The 21,077-nt window shown below is 59.3% G+C and overlaps 1 protein-coding gene across 1 annotated transcript in view; it reads right to left on the bottom strand.

Moving 5' to 3' along the window:
• Positions 1 to 21,077, bottom strand: part of NEK6 (NIMA related kinase 6) — an 83,685-nt gene that overhangs the window by 18,468 nt on the left and 44,140 nt on the right. The window contains exons 3-7 of the mRNA XM_081803581.1: positions 15,565 to 15,705; positions 14,366 to 14,428; positions 9,263 to 9,373; positions 5,011 to 5,119; positions 4,579 to 4,686 (exon numbers count right to left, since the gene is read on the bottom strand). Of these exons, the coding sequence (XP_081659707.1) occupies positions 4,579 to 4,686; positions 5,011 to 5,119; positions 9,263 to 9,373; positions 14,366 to 14,428; positions 15,565 to 15,705 (532 nt within the window). The remainder of the gene's footprint in view (positions 1 to 4,578; positions 4,687 to 5,010; positions 5,120 to 9,262; positions 9,374 to 14,365; positions 14,429 to 15,564; positions 15,706 to 21,077) is intronic.

The following is a 21,077-nucleotide window of genomic DNA, read 5'->3' as shown; positions in this document are numbered from 1 at the left end:
ATCGGGTCACACAACGCTCCAGCTTTGTGCAGCACCCCGTTATGCACGTATCAGTGTCTCTCCCAAGAAGGCCCGGGGGCGGGGGGTCTTGGATGGGAAGGTGCATGGCCATGCCCCTCACCGCCTCGTGGCTCTGGCTGGAGCGTCCTGCAGGGCCTCGCACGGCAAAGGTGCTCATCTCGCAGCACCTGGGGCTTCCTCCTCTGTTAAGTGACTGGGGTGATCCCCACCCCCAGGGAGGCTGCAGCTCTAGTCGCCAGAGTACCTGCGACGTGATTCTTAGAACTGTGCTAGGCTGGCACTGAAAACTCTGAATGGATTCTCCCCCCAGACTGTAAGTTCCAGAAAGCAGGGGCCTTCCTGGGGAGCGGCCTGGGGCCTGGCACGAGTCCTGCTAAGTGGATGAGTGGACACACAGGTGAGCTGTGGTTTGTTTCCTAGCCAGGGTCCATTCTTCCTGTGCTGGCCCCTGGAGACCCTCTCCTTCCCTCTCTGGCGTCAGCTCACCTAGGAACAGTTTGTGCCCTAAAAATGCCATGAGTGTGGCAGACAAGCCAAGTGCCCCTCGCCAGCCAGGTGCGACCACCCAGGACCTCCACCAGGTCAGCGTTCAGAACCTGGATCTACCTGCTAAAGCAGGTTTTCTGGGCCAAAGATTCCCCAGCGTCCTGGGCCTCTGGGATGGGCAGGCGTAGGCCCAGGGAACACATCTGCATGGCGCTCTGTGCCCCCACTGATGGATCCCCTGGGGCGCTTGGCGGTGAGGACCGTGTGCCCACTCAGCAAATGTTCCCCAGGGCCCACCCAGTGCCGAGCGTGGGCACACTCCCAGGAGGCTCCATCCTTCCCTGCTGCCCAGGACAAGCCCCCAAGTCCCAGGCGGCCCCTGCTGGGAGGGTAGATGGGCTCCCCGTCCCCCCTGAATGGCTGGGCCCCCAGTGAGCTCATCAGGACCCAAGCCCACCTCCCAGCACGCTGTGACTGTGCCCGGAGGGGAGTGGACACCCCAGGGGGCTCTCGTCCCTGCCAGCCAGGTGACCACGGGGATGTGGAATCTCTCCCTCTGAGCCTCAGCGTCCTCATCTGTCAAATGGAGATCAGAAACCTTGTTGGAGGGGCGCCTGGGTGGTTCAGCCGTTAAGAGTCTGCCTTTGGCTCAGGTCATTATCCCAGGGTCCTGGGATTGAGCCCCACGTCGGGCTCCCTGCTCGGTGGGAAGCCTACTTCTCCCTCTCCCACTCCCCCTGCTTGTGTTCCCTCTCTCGCTGTGTCTCTCTCTGTCAAATAAATAAATAAAATCTTAAAAAAAAAAAAAAAGAAAAGAAAAGAAACCTTGTTGGGATGACTTTTTAAAAAGCAAAATGTTTTCCCAACATCCTTTAAGCCTTGTCTTCTTTGCCAAGTCACCTCTTTGGTGAGATCAGTGACCACAGAAAACCAAAGTCAAGGGCAGCCCTGGGAGGGGCAAACGCAGCCCCAGGCCCCCAGCGGTTCCCGGGCTCGGCAGGGCACAGTTTAGAGATGGGGAGCCCAGCACCTCGCGTGTACACAGTGGGCCCTCGGGAGACAGTTCTGCCCACCCCTTTACCAGGCCACCCTGGGACTGACTGTCCCTGTCCCCCGACCAGTCTGGGGGCCTCCTGAAAGCAGGGAAGGCTGCATAATCTCATCCCTAGCGCCCAGCCCAGGGCAGGGGCGGTTGGCTCAGGAAGGGAGAAGGAAGGAAGCTATGCCCCGTGGTCAGGCCAGGGGCTGACAGCCTGGGGAAGCCAGCGTGCTCTGACCACTGTACCCGACAGGGGCTGCCCCCGATCGGACCTGTTCCCCAGCCCCTGAGAGGCGGGGTGAGGCCCGGCACTGCCCACCCCTGAGCCCAGCCTGCGGCCGCCCTGCCTCTGCTCCCGAACAAGCAGGGCCTGCTCTCCCAGCCCTACCATTTGTCTTGCAGCTGCTGCCATTGCTCGGAGCGAGACACTTGCTTGTAGCTTGTGAGCTGTGTATAGGCAAATCTTTCATTTTTCTTTCATTACGCCGGCGTGTACTGTCACTTAATTTTTATGTATGCAATCCTTCCTGACAAATATGATCTGCTGCCTGGTAATTCGTCTGACGCTCATTCTGTTCCGAGCTCTAATTACGGCTCCTATTCCTGACACCGAGGCAGCCGCTCTGCCACCGCTGGGTACCGCACCTGTCAGCCCGGCCATGGCATGACTAATGCCCTTTCATGCCAGCCGCGTGTTAGCAAATACAGAGGCAGGGAGGTGGCTGGGGGAGGGAGAGGCAGGAGGGGATGGGATTTGCATAAACCTTGCGGGGGGCGGGGGGTCAGCGGCCTTGGCCACAGGAGAGGAGGTGGTTGCCGGGGCAACGTGGCTGTCCCCACAGCATCCCCACATAGTAGGTGCGCAGATGCGGTGGATGCATAATTCATGGCCACGCACAGGGGCAAAGGAGCCCTGAGCCCGAGTCCTTACGGAGTCACAATACAATGGCAATTAGTTCAATCTCTTGCCCGACCAAATGTGTGCAGGAGACTGCAGACCCTCACAGTGGAGAGGGGGCCTTTCCTCCTGCGTCTGGGGGACTCGGGTCCTGGGTTTCAGCTCTGCCCTGTGCCTGTGGTGGAGCCCGGCCCGCGGGCCTGAGAGCCGGTCCTGGGCGCAGGGCATCGCTGTGTCAGCTCGGGGCGTCTCCTGGACACGGGCACAAGGCCCCCCAGGAGGGCTCCTTCCATCCATCACTCAGCCCGGCCGCTGCTCGGAGGCCTCGGGAAGAGCCCGGCCTAGCGAGCAGCCTTTTCCCAAGTTCCAATTCCTTCTCATTAATATAATAAGTGCACCAGTCCAAGTCGATCAACTCACCCTGTCGGACGAGCCCGTATTTCTGCCCGTTCCTGATGCTGTGATCCTAACCGGCTCTGACGAGCGCCGCAGCCTCCTTGGTGGAGGGGCCTGACTGACAGGGGACGGAGCCAGTGGCTTGAACTCTTCTCTTTGACAGTTGCCCTTGAATTTCTGACCTTTTGAAGCCCTTAAACCAGAGCGGTACACCGTCCCAAACTCACTGAAACACTTTGATTTTCCTAAGGAAGGGTCTGAGGGGACCGGGGAAGCCAAGGCTTCCTCGCGGCACGGCCAGCTGGGGGCTGCGGAGGGAGAGCCAGCACCACCCTCCAAGGCCCAGCCGCCGTCTTCTGGAGAAGTCTGGGCTCCGGAGGAGAGGCCCGGGTTCGAGTTCTGGCTCTGCCACTACGTAACTCACGTGTATCACTCGAGCTCCCCGGGTTCCAGATTCCTCGTTTGCACAAAGGATCCAACGGACCCTCGCGGCTACTGGAGGTGTGAGTACAGTGTCGTCAGCTCGGGGGAGGGTGGGTCCTGCGCGTCCTTTCAAACCCCGCCCCCCACACTCAGACACATGCACACTGGTGTGCGCACACTCTCGCACATGCACTCAGGCACACGCGTGCACACTCGCTCACTCCAGCAAGCGGCTCAGAGCCGTCGATTCCCAGTTAGCGCATTTCTCCTGATTGCGTGCTTCACCCCGAGAGCCTCCAAGCCCTCGGGACCTGTACGAACAGTGACAGAGTCCACCAGGAAAGTGTGTCTTCCAGAAAGCACCTTCGCTGTCACCAGAAGTGGCTGTTGGTACTTACGGCATGCTGCAGGTACTCGGGGAGAGCACGGGGGACCCGTGGGCTGGGGCCGCGGAGGGTGGAGTGGTTTCCGAGCGAGGCGGTCAGAGAGCCGGGAACGGGCCGGTGGGGGAAGCAGGACGCCCCTGTCATATCTGAGTCCTTCCCACCCGGCCCTGGTTAAATGCTGATATGCCCTGCTGTCACGCACGGGGGACCCTACTTCCACGTACCCCTGGGGGCTCTGCTGGTTTCTGTATTCTAATCAAATGCAAACTCCTCATTCTCCACCATTCTATGAGTCACACCCAGTCACGTACCCGGTGTATGGATTCTGAACTGGGCATCGCTTCAGGTAACCCGAAACCCACACCTGCTCAAGTGTGTTCCCAAGTCCAGCCCTCGGGGGCTCCTGAACGGTGCCAGCCCGCCAAGCTCGGGCACTTAGGCCCCCCCCCACCCGCAGCACCCCTGTGCGCCCCTGCGTGCCCTGCCCTCTGTCCCCTCCTACTGGGTGAGAACCTCGTCCCTGCAGCTTCAAAACTGCCTGTTTAAAAGCCAAAAACTTGAAATAGCTCCAATGTCCCCCACCAGGAGAAGCGGACCGAGTCCCATGCGGGGGAACATGACACGGCAACGAGAAAGACAGACAGCCGCCTTGTACGACAACAGAGCTGCACAAAATGGGCTCCGCCATCCTTTCTGGAAGGGGCGTGGAGCAGTGTGAGGATGCAGCGGAGCCCCATCCAACGCTTCTCAGGGCCTCAGTTTACCCCCTCTGGGTCACTATCGTGAAGAGGTAAATAAAGTCTGGGACTCAGGAAGGCATTTTCCTGCATTAACGAACCAAAGGCTCTGTGCGGAGAATGTCCGCATCTCCCCACGCGGTCACCCAGGACCTCCAGCAGCTGCTGGGACGTCTTGACAGGCCTCCTTACCTAGGGAGTGGGCTGCGGTGGTCTCGGAGCTGAAGAAGCGTCCCAGGCCAAGGTCACCAAGCTTCACGACACCCGTGGCCGTGATGAACACGTTGGCGGGCTTGATGTCTGCCGAGGTAGGAGAAGGCAGTTGGTGTGGGGCTAGGATGTCGGGGGGGCGGGACGGGACAGGCAGCACTGAGCACCGTGCCGGTCCTCAGGGTATCCGAGAGCGGGCACGTGTGTGAGGCCCTGACCTGGACTCACTGACGCCCCTCAGGACGGGCAAGATGCATGACAGCCACCTGGCTGGGTAACACGATGTGGTATGACGTCCTCGTGGATGTCCCCAGAGCCAGAGAGAGCAGAGGCAACGTGGCATCCCAGGCCCCAGGGGCGCCTGGCCTCCCGCTGGCTCCGGGCCCCGCAGCCCGGGGAGGGCCCGGCACGTACCTCGGTGCATCACTCGGCGCGAGTGCATGTGTTCCACGGCACTGCACAGCTGGGCAAAGTACTTCCACACTGTCCTCTCGGGGATGAGCCGCTTCTGCTTCTTAAAGTACTGGCGGGGGGAAGACACACAGGCCTGGGTGACGGGCCGCAGGGCAGGGCCCCTGTCCTGTCCCCAGTGGTAGCCAGCACCCGGCACAGGGTGGGTGGGTGGGCTGCTGAACCAACAGTAAGTTTAGGACAAAGGGGGCCGTGTTCCCATCTGTGCTTCAGCCCAAACTGCCCTCCACGGTCCCCCGTCTGCCCCCGGCCCCGCGCTGACCTCCCGGAGGCTGGGGCAGGCCGGGCCCTGAGTGCGTGTCCTGGATGGCTCTGCGGACTACACCCTGAAGGCTGCTCGCGATCACACTTGTTCGGGCATTTTCTGGACACACACCCGTCTCTTCCCACGGCTGTGCCCCGAGCCCCAGTCTGGCCCACACCGCGGGCACCCGATGCCCGGGGGTGAAGTCGAAGGCGCCCCGTCCCTGGGAACCAGCAAATCTCAGGGCATGCGATCGTTCACAAAGGCAGCAGGGACCCCGAGGAAATGGCTTGACATTCTTCACTGGACCCCCAGTTTCGACAGGCCATTAATCGACTTCATTGCCCAAAAAAACATATTTGATGCTCCAGAAAACCAAACCAAACCAAACCCCCAAAACCACCCAAGCTGCACTGAGTGCGCTGTAAGTAACCAAAGGCCCTGGAAGGAGCGAACCAAGAACAGATCATCGTCCACGTCCCTTCCGGGGAGTCTCCTGTGCGCCGGGCCCGAGGCCGGGAACCTGAGGACCAGGTTGTTGTCCAGAGGCTTCTGCCTCAGAACAACCATCGTTTCCAAAGCAGCCAGAGGCGAAGCTGTGGGCCCACTGGTCCGGGCAGCCACTCTGTGCACGGAAGACCGGGGCTGACCCAGGACGCACGCCTGGCCTGGGGAAGAGAGTGTGGAGTGGAACACAGGACCTGGGGTAACGTGCCGAGCGCCGGCCACGTGCAGCCACCTTGCTGGGCCCTTAGCAGGGTGACGGCACCCATCTTACAGATGAGGAAACCAAGGGCCACTCAGGAGCCGGTAAGGGGCAGTCACAGCCGGAACAACCCTGGGCCTTCCGCCTACAAAGGCCAAGCTCTTAACCCTAATTAACTTCGAATGACACCAGTAACCACCAGATGAGCGACTGAGCTTAGAGAGGTTCGGGAACTTGCCCAAGGTCACCCCGCCGGAGCGCCAGAGCTGGGACCGGATCCGGGCACCTCCGACAACGGGACAGTCCTAGCTGGAAGCCCGTGGCCTGGCAGGAAAGCCCCAGGAGGCTCTCCCGAGGCTCCATCCTGGGAGAGGGACCTCACGGATGAGCGAGGCTACAGCCCAGACCGCTAGCACGGGACCCCCCTCCCCGCTCCCCGCCGCCACCCCAGGCCTCCGTGGTGGGCTGGGCTGCAGTGAGTGTTATTTACGCTGTGATGTTGGTTAATCCTCATTACTGCTTTTAAGCTCGGCTGTGAATGGTGATTTTCTAAATGTCACGTCCTGTAAGCGCCATGTGACATTTAGCGGGAAGGCGCGGGGTCTCTGGTGGGTTTTGGGGTGGCGGCAACTCTCAGCTCCACTGTCCATCATAAATGACGCTGGCACCGTGGCGGTGGTGGCACTAGTTGGCCTGAGGCGGCAGGCCCCTGGGACGCAGGGTCTACTGCTCAGCAGCCTCCAGGCTAGCCCAGCGGGGTGACCATGGTGCAGAGGCAGCCGGGGCCCTAGCAAGGCCCCCATATCCCCCTCAAGCCCAGAGGCAGCTGGAGAGTTAGGAAGGCCAGGGAAGCTGAGCTCCTACCAAGCCCCAGGCATTGGGTAAGTGTATTACAGATGGGGAAACTGAGGCATAGGGACCGGCCCAAGGGAGGAGGGTCGAGCAGGGGTGTGACTGCAGACCAAGGGTCTCTCTTCTGCCCTGCCTTGCCTCTCCCGCTTGCTGGGGGCAGCACCCAGCCAGGCCCTGCAGGTGAAGGACCTAGAGCTGCAGCAGAGGGAAGAGGAGGAGGCAGGAAGGGGCAAGGGCCCCATGACCGTGGGCGCGGGGGCACCATGCCAGGAGAACAGGGCTCCTGAGATGGGGCCAGGAAGCCAGGATCTGCCCCAGAAACCCCGTGGGTGAGCGACCGACTTGAGCCCTGGGCTGATGTGGGCCCCGAGGAGGCCAGGGAAGTGCACAGAGGGGGCACCGCACCCCAGGCCAGGCACAAGGTGCTGGCCACTCATGTGTCTCCCTCCTCTCTTTTCCCTGGAAGGAGCCTGCACCCAGCCCCGCGGCTCCCACAGTCCCCAGTGCATCCCCAGGACAGAGATGGAAGCAGAGCTTTGTGGACAAGGGGTTTGATTTGCCCAGTTTCCCCTACACCCCACTGTTTAACCCCAGTCCCCACTCTGTGGACTGAGAGGCTGCAAGGAGTCTGGGGTCTGCAGGGGCTTTAGGGGGCAGCACCCTCGCCATGGGCCACACTCCAGGGCCCTTCCTCTGTCTCCCCTCCACCTCCTGTGCACTGCCTCCGTCCCCAGCCCCCATCCCTCCTCCACGGAGCATCTAGCCTTTCTTCTAGAACGCAGTGCTGACCATGCCTACTCCCCACCGTGAGTCCTAGGAAGCTCCTTGCCGACCTTAGGGCAAGGTCTCAAATCCTGGGGCTGGATGGTGAGGCCCTGGGTGACCTGACTACCTCGCCTCTCCCCTCAACCCTTGCCTCCACCTCGACCAGGGCCTTGTGGACCCTGGACTGTTCATCCCACTGGGCTCTTGCACAAGCTGTTCTGCCCCTAGACTGCTGCTCTCTCCTTGTAGGGCTCAGCTCAGGTGTCACCTCCTCCAGGGAGCCTTCCCGGGCTCCCAGAGGCCCTGAGCTTGGCTCGCTCACACTGGCTTGTGACTGTCCATTTATGGGTCTGCCCTCCTGTTAGAAGGCGAGCTCCCTGCGGGCAGCACCCACCCTGAGGTCTCAGCACGGGGGCTGGCGCACAGAGCGTGTGGGACGCGTGCATGTTCGGCAGGAGAACAACAGGAAGGAGAATGGCGGTGGGGGTTGGGGGAGAAGGAGGAACTGAGACATGATAGAGCACATCTGTTCCCACCAGGGATCTGTGTGGAGATTAACATCCCTGCAAACACATTAATATGTCAACGAAAATATAAAAGCAGGTGATAACAGCTCAAGTAATGCCGCTTCCCAACGACGCCCCAATTCCTAGGAGCCAAATTTCAGAAGAGCAAGCGCGGAGCAATTGCTCAATCCCCAGCGCCTGGTGGAAAAGACGGAGAATCCATGTCTGGCCCTGTTTGCAAGTGTTGCTGGGAGCAAGGTGGGGGCTCCAGCGTAGCTGGCCTCGCTCAGAAGCAGACAGACTGGGCTGGGGGAGGGAGGCAGTGGGGGCCCACAACGGCCAGCATGCGGACTGGTCAAGCCAGCAGGGGAGCAGGGTCTTGGGCTTAGGGGTCCACACAGAGGCTGTGCAGCCTCAGGCTGGTGAATAAACCTCTCTGAGCTTTGCTATCTGAGGACAGTGTGCACTTAGTGAATGATATGTGTGCTCAACATGGTTGTGGCTCAGAGGAAGTGCTCCATCAGTGGAGCTTGATGGTTCCTGAGTCCAGACTCACAGTGGGGGCCTGGTCCTGGGCCCCAGGAGGAGGGGCACTGGGGGCTGAGCAGTACGGGGGAGTCACTCAGCCTCTCAGAGACGTCCGGTCTTGGCCATTACATGGGAATGAAGGGATCCCTCAAGTGCTGGAGGGGCCCCAGGGAGATCTTTCGGGTTGCCGATGTCTGGAGGGTCCCAGGCCGGGAAACAGAGCTGGGCCACACAGACATGGCTCTGTCCCCCAGGTTACTGGGTATCCTTGGGTAAGTCTCCTAGCTTTTCTGGGCTCAGTTTTTCCTTTGGGAAGTTGGACGCACAACACATTTTCCCAGATTCTGTGAGCTGGGGTTCTGACCTAACACAGGGTTCTGTCCCCGTTCCTTCTGTGAGGCACAAGTGACAGACTGTGGGCAGGCTGGGGCGCTGGGGACGCCAGAGGGGTGCTTTCTGTCCATGGCTGGACCTCTCCCAGAAAATGGGCATGGAGCTCGAGGGGGCACTCGCCAGGCTGAGGGGCTGCCTGACCCTGGGCTCCCTGGATCCTCGCACCCCCCCAGACCTGGCCTGCCTGCCAGGCACACTCACCTTGATCATCTGCGAGAGATCCCCCGCGTCGGCCAGCTCCAGTACAATGTTCAGCTCGTTGTCCTCAATAAACGAGTCCAAATACTTGATGATGTTGGGATGGTTCAGTTGCTGTCCAAAGGGAAAGACAGGGAGGCAGAACCAGTGAGGGACAGTTCAGCCCCGCGCCTGCGCCGTGCTGGCTCCCAGCTGGCCCCTGTTAGCGGGGCTCATACTGCAGAGGGCTGTGTCACCTGGGAGTCAGGCAGGTCTGGGCCACACCGGGAAGGCCCTTCTGCATCTCTGAGTCTGTGTCCTCATCTGTACAATGGGCGTAATGTGCTGAAGGGCAGTAGTGAGGACTGGATGGGCCAAGACCGCTGAAATGTCTAACGTGGAGACTGCCCTGAGCTGCGACTCCATGGGACAGGACCCTGCTCCTCCTCTCCCTCACCACCCGCGACCCTCCAGGGTAGGGCTGGGCCCCCACCGCTCCGGCGCTGTGCTCAGCAGGCCTGCAGCTGGTGCTCCCCAGTGTGTCCATCTCCCTTCTTCCTCCCCACCCTCAATTTGACACACCCTTGTGAAATCTGGAAAGACCCCAAGCATTCCTGGCACGAGAGCCACCCTGAGTGCTCTGCTCCGCGCCGAAGCCCGGACTCAAAACATTCTGCCAGAGCTTGGTCGGCCAAGTCCACAGGGGCGCCCGTCAGCCGACAAGCAGAGGCCACTCTAGTGCACACTGTCTAGAAGGCCTCTAGGTTGCTGTGAAGGGGACGTGTGTTTATGCTGTGCCAACCTATGCCCGTCTTTGGATTCTAAAATGAGGGGGGAACCCTGGCAGAGATCACATGGCTATGCCATCCCCCATTTATTCTTTTCCCCCAGCCAGCTCTGGATGGCAGGCACCCCTCAATCAGACCCCCAGGAGCCACAGATGGCCTGTCACTGGCCATGTGTCTCCTTCAGCTCCACCCTACCTGCCCGAGTCCTCAGGCCCCTGCTCTCGGTGTGGGTTCACCGGCTTCCACCGCCAGCCCGCCCCTCCCCGCCGCCAGCCAGCACCAGCCCATCTCGAAGGGCTGTCCTGCTGGGCTGCCCAGCAAACGTTGTAATTCTAGTTTCAGCTTCTACATTTAGGTCTATGATCCATTTCAAATACACCTTTATGTTCAGTGTGAGGTAGGGGTCAAGGCTCACTTCCGTCCACTTGGACGTCCAGTGTTCCCAGCACCTGGAATTGAAAGTCTTTCTTTCATCCGCTGAATTGTTTTGGTGCCTTTGTCAAAAAATCACCTAGCCCAGATTTTGTTTTGACGTCTCCCTGGAGCTTAACACTGCCCATCACACCAGCTGCCCTCAGCACACATCACGTTCCAGATGTTTTATTTTTATTTTTTATTTTTTTAAAGATTTTATTTATTTATTTGACAGAGAGACAGCGAGAGCAGGAACACAAGCAGGGGGAGTGGGAGAGGGAGAAGCAGGCTTCCTGCGGAGCAGGGAGCCCGATGCGGGGCTCGATCCCGGGATCATGACCTGAGCCGAAGGCAGACGCCCAACGACTGAGCCACCCAGGCGCCCCCAGATGTTTTTTTCATTTACAACAAGATATCGAAGCAAATGGAATGCCGGCACTTCATAAAGCTGAAGATGCTTTACAATCGTGAATGCACGTTATGAAGTATCAGCATTGTTGTTGTTATAAACACAAGTCCTCCCCCTCCTTTCACCCCACTCCCTGGACCTCACCTCATGACTTCCCCGGGAAATCTCACACCCTTCTCAGGGGGTGCTCCCAGAGACCGGCCAAGGTCACCAGCAGGCTGGGCATCACTGTTTTGCAGATGACTTGGAAAAATTGGAGGGGGTTTGGGTGGGAATTAAAGCTTCAGTCAAGGGGGCTGTTCCCGCCAGGTGCGGGCTCCTGGGGAGAAGAAGGGGAGGCTTCTCTCCCTGCTCTTAACGGCAATTCTGAGGAGGAGAGGTGAAGCAAAGGCTCCCTCGAATATCTGGCCAGGGTACAAAGGCACAGATGGAGGCCAAAAGGTCAGCTGGGGGAAATCCCCAAAGCCTGGCGAGGGAAGGGGTTGACTCTGGGACCGGGCTGGGCCCAGAACCTGGTCTAGTAACCACAGACTGCTGTCCACCCATAGTCCCCTTATCAGCCTGTAGTCTGTTGGTGGGCCCAGGTGTGTCTTTTTTTTTAAGATTTGTTTATTTGAGCAAGAGAGAGAGAGGGAGCGTGCACACGCACAAACAGGAGGGGCAGAGGGAGAGGGAGAGAGAATCTCAAGCACAGAGCCCCATGCAGGGTTCGATCTCACAATCCTGAGATCACAACCTGAGCTGAGACCAAGAGTCAGACGCTTAACCAACTGAGCCACCCAGGTGCCCCTCAGGTGTGTCTTAGAGTGGACACACTTGGGCCAAAATGTAAGAAGTGCTCCAAAGATGCGGAGTGGTTGGGGTCTGCGGTTTGCGAGTGGGGGAGGGGTGGCTGCTTTGGCTTCATGTATCTGGGGTTCAGGGAAGCCACACCTCTAGATTCATCTCCAGTGCAGCTTCCCCTGGCGGCATCGGCCAGCCTCTCGCTCTCCTGTGTCCCCACGATCCACACCCATCCCTCTCTCCCACAATCCAGAGCTCCACAGAGTGGGGCTGTCCCCGCAGCTCCAGGCCAGGCCTGACGGTGGTGGTGGCTGCCGAGGGCTGGACGATGGCCGGAGGGAAGGAAGGCAGAGGTGACGGTAATGGGCTCAGGTTCCCTCTTCGAATCTCTGTCCCACCTGTGGCCCCTCTGGGACCTGCTACAGCAGTCTGTCCAGGATGTGTTTCCCCTGCTGACTGCATCCTTGAGTCCAGGGCTCAGGGGTGCTCCCGGCTGCGCTGACCATGCGAATACATGATCTCTGCCTGTCTTCCGATAGGGCCCACCTCCCTGCCCCACGTCTGGTGGCCTCTGCACTGGGAGGTTTTGGGGTTCGGGTCCTGGCATGAATGGTGTGAAACGGTGTCGCCTCGTGACCCCTCCGAGAACTGTGTTTCCCTTTGTTTTGCCGGAAACACCTCGTGCCCGGGGAACATCCTGCTGACCTCCCGTGGGCAGGTTGGGGAGCTGGGTAAGGGCTGGCGTCGAGCGGCAGATGTTATAACCGTGATGACAAGGGCTGCCCGTGACGAGCACGTGCCACACGCCAGATGCGAGCGACACTGAGCCCTTCCAACCCAACTTCTCACGAATTCCCCCGACAGCTGAGGTCAGCACTGACATCATCACCCCCTTTTATGGACGAGGAAATGGGAGGTCCCGAGCGGTCAATAGCTGGCCCACGCCACACAGCTAGAGAGTGAGGAGTGTGCCCACCTCTCAAGCCATGGTCAACGGCACGTGGCTACACGGCAGCCCGAGGAAGGGACAGAGCCCCCCTGTCCCCCGCGGCAGGCCCAGGTCACACCAAGCCTGGCCCCCTTCACTGGAGCCCAGAGACCCGGAACAAGCTGGCTCAGAACGTGCGCACACATCATTCCTTCCCCACCGTGATTGGCACACGTGCGGTTCCTGGCCACCAAAGGGGAGAGAGGGTGGGTGACTGGGACAGCCAGTCCCCAGGGCTGGGTAATCGGAGTCCTGAGATCACACCTGGGGCCCAAAGTTGACCATCACGTAAAGTTTTAAAAATGTTATTTGAAGGGAATTTTTGGACCTATGATAGAGTTGAGGACACTTCCCGATAATCCTCCCTGCGAGCCCTCGTGGCCAGGGTCCCCTCCCAGCAAGTGCTCACGAGTCACATGGGGCCCCATGCCCCCTGCTCTCAGCCCCTTCAGGGGCTCCCCTGTTGTTCCCACGTTCAAGTCCCACCTCCTGAGTGTGGCGTCCGAGGCCTAACTGCACACCATCAGGACCCCTGCAGCAGGCTCCTGTCGGCCTTCCAGATTCTGGGACGGGACCCTGGCCTCTGTGGGGCTTCTCCGGCACTCCCTGGGCCCGGGTCGGCCAGCCTCACTCCCACAGCCCCCCAGACCGGGCTGCTGGCCTGCTCCTCACTGCCTCGGAGGGGACCGGGCCTGAGAGCCCAGGGCGGACCCCGCAGTGCAAACCGCTAATCTGGAATCCTGCGGTAGGGGTCCGTGTCCTCGCCACCAGCAGCCTCACTGTGCGGGAAGCTGCGGAGCCAGCCCTCCGTCTCACGGAGAGGGCGAACACCGAGTGAGTGCCTGCTGCGCGCTCTACTGGGCCAGGTACTATTTCATCTCTTCAGATACGATTTAATCTTCTCTGACTGCCCATATCCCGTGCGGCAGGTACTCTCACCACCAAGCAGATGGGCAAACGGAGGCTCCGGGAGGCTCAGTCACTTGCTTAAGGTCACACAGCTTGTAAATGAAGACATGAGGATTTGAACTCAAGCTCCTGGGCCTCCGAAACCCATACCATTCCTCCTCCTCCATCACCTCTGAGACCCCAGGCAGAATCCCAAGCCTGGGGAACAGGGAGGGATCTCCAGGAGGGAGCAGCCCTAGGCTGGGGCTGAATCTAGTCCAGAAAGTTCTATTGTCTCTGACTGTGGGGAAACCCATGAGGAAGCTGGCAGGGAGGGGGAAGGAAAGACCATCCCCCACCCCAAGGTGCCCTGGTAGGTCTGTCCTTTGTACAAGCCCCTCCAGTGTGCCTCCTCTCTGGGGAGGCCTGGGAAGAGCCCAACAGGATGACAACCCAGGTCCCTTGGGCACCAGGAACCTGGGCCGCACACCTGGCTGTGCATCCTCTCCAGCGTCCCAGGCTGGCCTTGCTGAGTCACCCAGATGAGTGGAGCATCTCCTGGGTGGCAGCAACTTGGTGCCCTCAGGGGAAGGACTTTGGTGCCAGGCACTGCCGTCCATAAACACAACCAATGTGGGGCCAGGACAGGCAGCCTGGGGGTGCCATGAGGGCTGGGCAGACGTGAGGTGGGGTCCACGCCCATCCAACCATGAGAAAACAAATGAGCCACTACCCTCAAAAGGCTGTTGTTTCTGAATCTAACAGGCTACGGCCTGTGAAGGCCATGAGGTGGCCCGGTCTGGGGACCAGGCCACCTCAAGGAAGCGAGGGGCTCCTGCTCAGCCCAGGGCACTCACCTTCAGGAGGCCAATCTCTTTGACGCAGTCCTGCCTGGCTTTGGCGTCCATCATCTCAAATATCTTGGGCGAGAGGAAAAATAGAAAGAGTGGTTAAAACCCAGCTCCCAGAGCCCCCACTGGGAGCCACAAGGACTGGAACTCCCAAAACCCATCACGGCACAAAAAGGCAGGACAAAGGGGCGCCTGGGTGGCTCAGTCGTTAAGCGTCTGCCTTCGGCTCGGGTCATGATCCTAGGGTCCTGGGATCGAGCCCCGCATCGGGCTCCCTGCTCGGCGGGAAACCTGCTTCTCCCTCTCCCACTCCCCCTGCTTGTGTTCCCTCTCTCACTGTGTCTCTCTCTGTCAAATAAATAAATAAAATCTTAAAAAAAAAAAAAAAAAAAGGGCAGGACAAAGAGAGCCAGGCGAGGCCCTCCTCGGAAGACAAATGGGCCTGTTCCCAGCGGAGGGGCCCGTCTCTCCTCCAGCGACCTGGACCCGCCTGTGCGGTTTGCAGACCAGCAAGGAAACCATCGTGCGGGTCCACTGCCTGGCTCCCCACCCGTGGCTGCGTCTGCGTCACTTTCTCTCTCCCTGGCCTCCTCAGCCCAGGCTGTTCATCTCATTCTTAAAGGACAAATGAGCAAACTGAGGTCTCGGGAAGCTCTGCGGGAGGATTTAAAGCTACTTCCTGAGGCAAAGCCCCGTTCAAATGGGCCCAGTGGCTCTCACTGAAACGCTTCCTGGCTGGACTCTGCGGCTGATGACTCACCTGCTTGAGCCCCTTCCTTCGTTTAGGAGGAACACGGAGGCCAGGAAAGGCTCTCAAGCCCAGAGGCGACCAGCAAGTGCAGGGCCCAGGGTGAGTGGGTGCAGGTCTAAGTCTGAGCTCCCCCTCAGCTCGTTCGGTGGGCCCGGTGAGATAGATACACCTCTGCAGCTTTCCTGATCTGAAAAATGGGGTGACCACCCTCACCCACAGGACCGTTCTCAGGGCACGACCCAGTATACAGTGGTGTTCAGTGCACGCTCATTTTCCTTTTCCTTTATGGCTTGCATGAGCTTTTGTCATCAGGAGCCCACCTAATCCTTCCCACGGCCCAGAGAGCTGGGTCCTGACCGCAGAGGAAGGGGAGGAGGAGGAAGGGGCAGGAACTGGCCCAGGGCCACAATGTTTAGACACAGAAGGCTCTGACCCCACGGGGGCGCTGGCTCACCTGCACCTTCTTCAGAGCCACTGTCTTCCTGTCCAGCAGGCAGGTGGCCTTGTACACCTCGCTGAACTGTCCTCGGCCTATCTTCTTCTCGATCTGGAAGTCGGCCAGTGAGCAGCGAAAAGACAGGGTGTTTGGGTGCCTCTGGAGAAGGGGGACAGAGGACATCAGTGGCCAGCCAGGATGCAGTGAGGGGCCAGGATGTGGGCAGCCAGGGCCCCTTCCAGAACCTGGCAACCCCAGCAGTGCTCCTCCAAGGTGAAGGAGGGACTGGGACTGCCAACCTCACCGTCAGAGACTCCACGCCACGACACCCCCACTCTGCAGATGGGAAACCGAGGCCACGGGTTTCCACCATCCCTCATTACCTGATCGTTCATTAGTCTGCTTGTTTCTATCTCCTACTCCCAGAAAGGAGGCTCCCCGGGGCCAGGGCCTTGCTGGTTCTGCTCACTTCTGAATCCCTTGTGCCCAGGTCGGAGCCAGCAAATAGAGCAGGGCAATTAAGGGGTGAAGGGAGTGACCCGTCAAGGTCACACAACAAGGGGGAGGCCCTGCTGGGTCTTCCCGGCCCCAACCCTCCCCCTGCAAGTCGTCATTAGATGTGGCAACTTCCCCTCCTGTGGCTCCCATCTCGAACTTGAGAAAACTGAGCATCCATCTGCAGCCTTACCATTCTGAGCCCTTGTTTGGATAAACAGCCCCCTTCACGGTGACATGAGGAATCCAGACACTTCACGCTGACTCTCCACGGGCCAACGCTGAAACCCACCATGGAGAGTAGGGCCTGCCCCGGGATGGAGCTGCCTGGTGAGGTACCCCCTTACCGTCTCCACAACACACGTGCAACGTGCCCTGGGGAGAAGGAGAGGAAGGGGTGCCCACTCGGGCCCTGGAACGTGGGGGAGGAGGGGAGGAGGCCACGGCTCTGGTCTGCCCCGCGTCCGCCTGGCAAAGTGGGCCCTCCTCCTGTTACAGCCCCCACCCCCAGTCCGAGGCAGGGGATCGCTGCCGCTGGGGACCCTCCGGGCTGGGTGCTAGTGCGAGGACAGGCTCTTGCGTGTAGTATGGGTACAGAAACATCTGCGGAGTTCATTGGGGGAAGTGGGGGTGGGACAAGCAACACTGAGGGCCCCACTGAAGCAGGAAGGACAAGTGTGAATTTCCCAATGTGAAAAGGCCTCTTCCAGACTTGGGCCGGAAGCACGCACGGGGGTGAAAGATGAGGTCTTTTATTGGGCTGCGTTCTGGAACTCTCCTTCACCCGAATACCAACCTGTAGCCAAAGAAGCCCTGGCAGGAGCCTGGGGAGCCCTGTGTGAGTGACATCCTATTCAGGATGTCTGTTCTTAATCAACTTCCATGTTTTCCTTCTTTGTCTTTACTACACGAATGTGTTCAGTTTAAACCGTGAAATGGGCACGGATGAGGGAAAACACACGCCATCATGGTAAGGTTCAGTAAAGTTAAAAACCCAGTAACTAAAGTCCTCACCCCACGACCACCTACGAAGCCTCTAAGACCCCACGTGATCTGACCACCCAGGCTCCTCGCACCTCTGCGATCCTGCTGCTTTATTACTTTCTCCCGCTCACTTTGCTCCTTCCACCCTGACCAACCTCTTTTGCTCTCACTGGGCCTTCTGCCTGGACCGTCCCTCGAAGCCTTGCCGTTTCTGTCCCTCCCACACCTCCGGCTCGTCTTCCTTCTTCACTGCTACCTTCCAGCGTTCCAAATCCTGTATTTTACTTCGTTACCTGTCCGTCTCCCGACCACCGGCAGGTACGCCCGGCAATATGGTGTGCGGCAGGCACTCAATAAACATTTGTCGAGTAAATATTCACATCTATGGAGATGGTGTACTTTTTAAACACCCAGAATTGTGTGAACACATTACTCTGAGACTTGCTTTTCCCTCTCTCAGTAACTGATGGGCATTGTCAATTGACAGGGATTTAAATAACCCCAGACTATACGCCACAGTAAGCTTGTTTCCAATCTGTTGTCGCTATAAATAATGTTGCAATAAGTATCCTTATATATATTTCCTTACGCATATTTCCTGGGTCCCTGGCTGGTGATCTGGGGCAGTTACCCAAGCCACTCTGCCCCATTTTCCTGTCTGCAAGGCGGAGGGGTATAGAAGCATGCCTGTTTCATAGGGTCGCTGTAAGGATCACGTGAGATTGCTGAGCTTCCCCCCCCCCCACACATACAGTAGGTGCTCAGTGGTCCTTATGACTGACAGGCGGGGTTTGGAGCAGGAGAGAGGGGCCCTGAGCGGCTAGTCCTCACTCCCACTCTCGGCCTTTCTGAACCTGAGCAGACCCAGCCCTGTGCCAAGGAAACCCCGCTGCCAGGAGTGAGTGATGGAAGTCTGAGCCTCACAGCCTGCTGCCTCCTTCCCTCGGCAAGGTAAGGGTTAGGCCAACCTTGACTCTGAAGTCTTGAGGCATAATTACCCACCCTGGGGAGGGATCTGAAGCCGCTCCCTACTGGGGGCTTAGCAGGAGGGAGGGCTGGTGGAGAAGGAAGACCACATTCTCATCCACTGCATACTAGCGTCTGTCAAGTGAGTTCCTTAGTAACAGCAATTAACCTCCCTATATACTAAGCACCCATGTAAGAAGAGCGAGCATTTACTGAGCACTTACTGTGTGCCGGGCACCGTGCAGAACGCTTCCTATGACCCGGTGAGTAGGCATCACCATTATCCCCATATTTCAGGAAACTGAGGCTCGGAGGGGAGGCAGTGACCGGCTCCAAACCTCACAGTGAGTAATGGGAGGGATCTGAACCCGGGACTGGGGACTCTGGAGTTTCCACCCGTTGAGCTCTACCAGGTGGTCTCCCAACTCAGATTCTTCCTCTGCTTTTCCTTCAAGACCCCATGACTAGCCAGGTCTATGCTTCCTGATTCAGCTGGCTTCTTTCTTCCAAGCACCTGAGACCCTGCCCCCCAAACATGGGCCTCTCCAAAAGCACGCCCGTCTTTGTCCCCTCCGTGTCCCCTGAGCGGAGGCTCTGACCTGCCCCGAGCAAGAGCTCGGGGCATGTTTGTCAAATGACACGAAGGAGAAGGAACGTGCTCCCAACGGCCTGGTGTGCTGTGGGCCTTTGGGATGCAGCCACTGTCCCTTCGGAGCGCAGCCGAAATCCCACCCCCTCAGAAGAAGGCGACTTCCTCACACCCGCACGGATCGCGCATGCCCGAGAAGCTGACGGCACGGCCGCGGGATAGTAGGCGCCCACCACGCGGCAGTCACCTGCTAGCTGCTTACACAGGTTTTGTGGCTGCAACCTCCTAACAGCCTTGTAAAGCAAGGCGTTTCATCCCACATCATAAAGAAGGGAACTGAGGCACAGTCACACAACTGGTCCGTGGGGAGCTGAGACCTGAACTCCCTGCCGAGCTCTGCTGAGAGGCGCCCTGGGCAGGGCTCCTCCCCTCTCAGGGCCTCAGTTTCCCCCCTGGGACAGTGAAGCATTTGGAGGACGTGATCTCCTAGGGTCCCTGCTGTGCAAACACTGGGCTTTTCACTGTCACTAGTGGCTGGAGTCCCTTGTCCACCCCAGAAATGTGCCCCCAAAGGCCACGCTGCCCTGAGGAAACTCCCCGAGGATGAGGGGAGGATGGGGGGCGACATCCCAGCTGGCATCCTAAGACTCCAGTGGCACTTCTGCATATGCGATGACCCAGATTTGCATTTCCTGTCACAACCCATGCGACCTAATTAGAGGAATGAGCTCCTGGGGAGGGGGGGGAGGTTCCTCCTGCAGCAGCACCACGTGGGAGGGGGACAGCCTGGGCATGTTTGGGGACACAGCACCCTCACAGGGGTCAGCATGGGGTCCTGTCCCCCCCGATGCCCTCTGTTCAGGCGGGGGGCAGCGCAGGACACAGGGCGCAGTGCCTGAGCCAGGAGGGCCCAGACTCCAAAGTAACTCAGGGGCTGTGAGTGCAAGAGGAAGAGGTGATCGGAGTTCTGGTCCCTAAGGCCAGGCCTCTCTCCACTGCCACCTCCAAGGGCTTCCTCCCCTCCCGGGTCAGCCCTCAGCGAGCTCCACTCTGGCCCCTGCAGCCGAGTGAGTCCGTCCACAACAGGGGGACGTTAGCAGTATCAGCCCCGGGATTTCTCTGAGGATTCCAGGACGTGATGCTGGTGCCAAGGGTCCCAGGAGCTCTGAGCTGCCCGGCAAACTCGGGGCTGGCCCTGAGCAGCTCGCACTACACCGCTCAAAGGCAGTAATCCTGATGGCCTTTCTGAAAACTGCTCATCTCATAGTCCTCACGAGCCCCTGTTCCGCCTGGAACCCCATGCTGGCTCCTGGGAAAATTAGCATCAGCCCGGGGGGAGCTCCAAGTCAGGTGACCGCCGCTCCGGCTCCCTCAGCTGAGACACTGACACGGGGGGTGCAGAGGCCTGGGTTCAAATCCCAGATCTGCCACGTGCTGGCTGGGGGCTGTGGACAAGCACTCTGTGCCTCAGTTTCCTCACGTGTACAGTTAAGGTGATCACAGGGCCTCCTTCCGAGGGCTGCTGGGGGGTAAGTAAGTTACTGAATGAAGGCACCTGGGAGATGCTGTATGGTGTTATTGTCATTAGGGGTGTTGGCGTCGCTCAGTCTGCAGGGCGAGGACCAGGGCTGCACCTGCCTCCCAGGGGGCTGGGGACAAGCCGAGGCAGGGAGTTCTCAGTGGCTGTACCACCATCCCCACCATCCCCACCCCACTGAGGGTCTGCACTGGGGCTCTTGCCAGCTCTGGACTCTTTGGCTGTGAAAACTGAAATGAATTTTGAAGTCAAAGAATAAGACCGATGACACCCATGACGTCAGACGCCATGCTGGGGGTTTGAAGTATTCCATCTCGCTTAGTCTTCACGGCCCCATTTTACAGATGAGGAAGCGGAGGCTCAGAGAGGTCATCGACCCGTCACCTGACTGCAGTAAAGCCCCTGTGGCCTTCTGACGTCACTGTCCCCTGCACGGGTCATCCAGGACTGTTTGCCAAGGGACCGCGCTAGACAACAGGCTCGCCTCGCCTCCCCGTCTAGGGTGGGCCACTCGCAGGGCAAATGCTGCTGGAAGCCATTTCTGACTCCTCAGCCCCATTCCGCAGGGTGAGAGCCCCTCAGTTCTCCCCCAGAGGAGGAGCAGGTGGGTGGAGAAGCTGGGAGGCGGCGGGAGTGATGCTGACCACACTCTGCTGCCAGCCACAGCAGGGGGAAGAAGGGGGTCCGCACTGCCCCGTGGTGGAGGAGAAGCCATCTCAGCGAGAGGAGGAGCCTCAGGGAGCAACTCCCTGGACAGCAGAGGCTCGGCAGAACAAGGGGCCAAAGAGAGGGCCAAGGTCCCCAGGTCACCTCTATCCCCAATCCCACCCACCCCGCCAAGAAATGCTGCCAGGCTTCTCAGGTCAAGGCTGGAAAAGGGGGGGGGGTTTGTGTGCTGGTGAACCACCCCAGAAAGCTCCGAGAAACCCAGGCTCTCTTCTCCAAGTCAGATCAAATTAG

The sequence above is a fragment of the Leptonychotes weddellii genome, chromosome 14, assembly GCF_054177405.1.
Source record: "Leptonychotes weddellii isolate Sample4059 chromosome 14, ASM5417740v2, whole genome shotgun sequence".
NCBI classification, from domain to species: Eukaryota; Metazoa; Chordata; class Mammalia; order Carnivora; family Phocidae; genus Leptonychotes; species Leptonychotes weddellii.
This window is presented reverse-complemented; position numbering and strand designations above follow the sequence as displayed.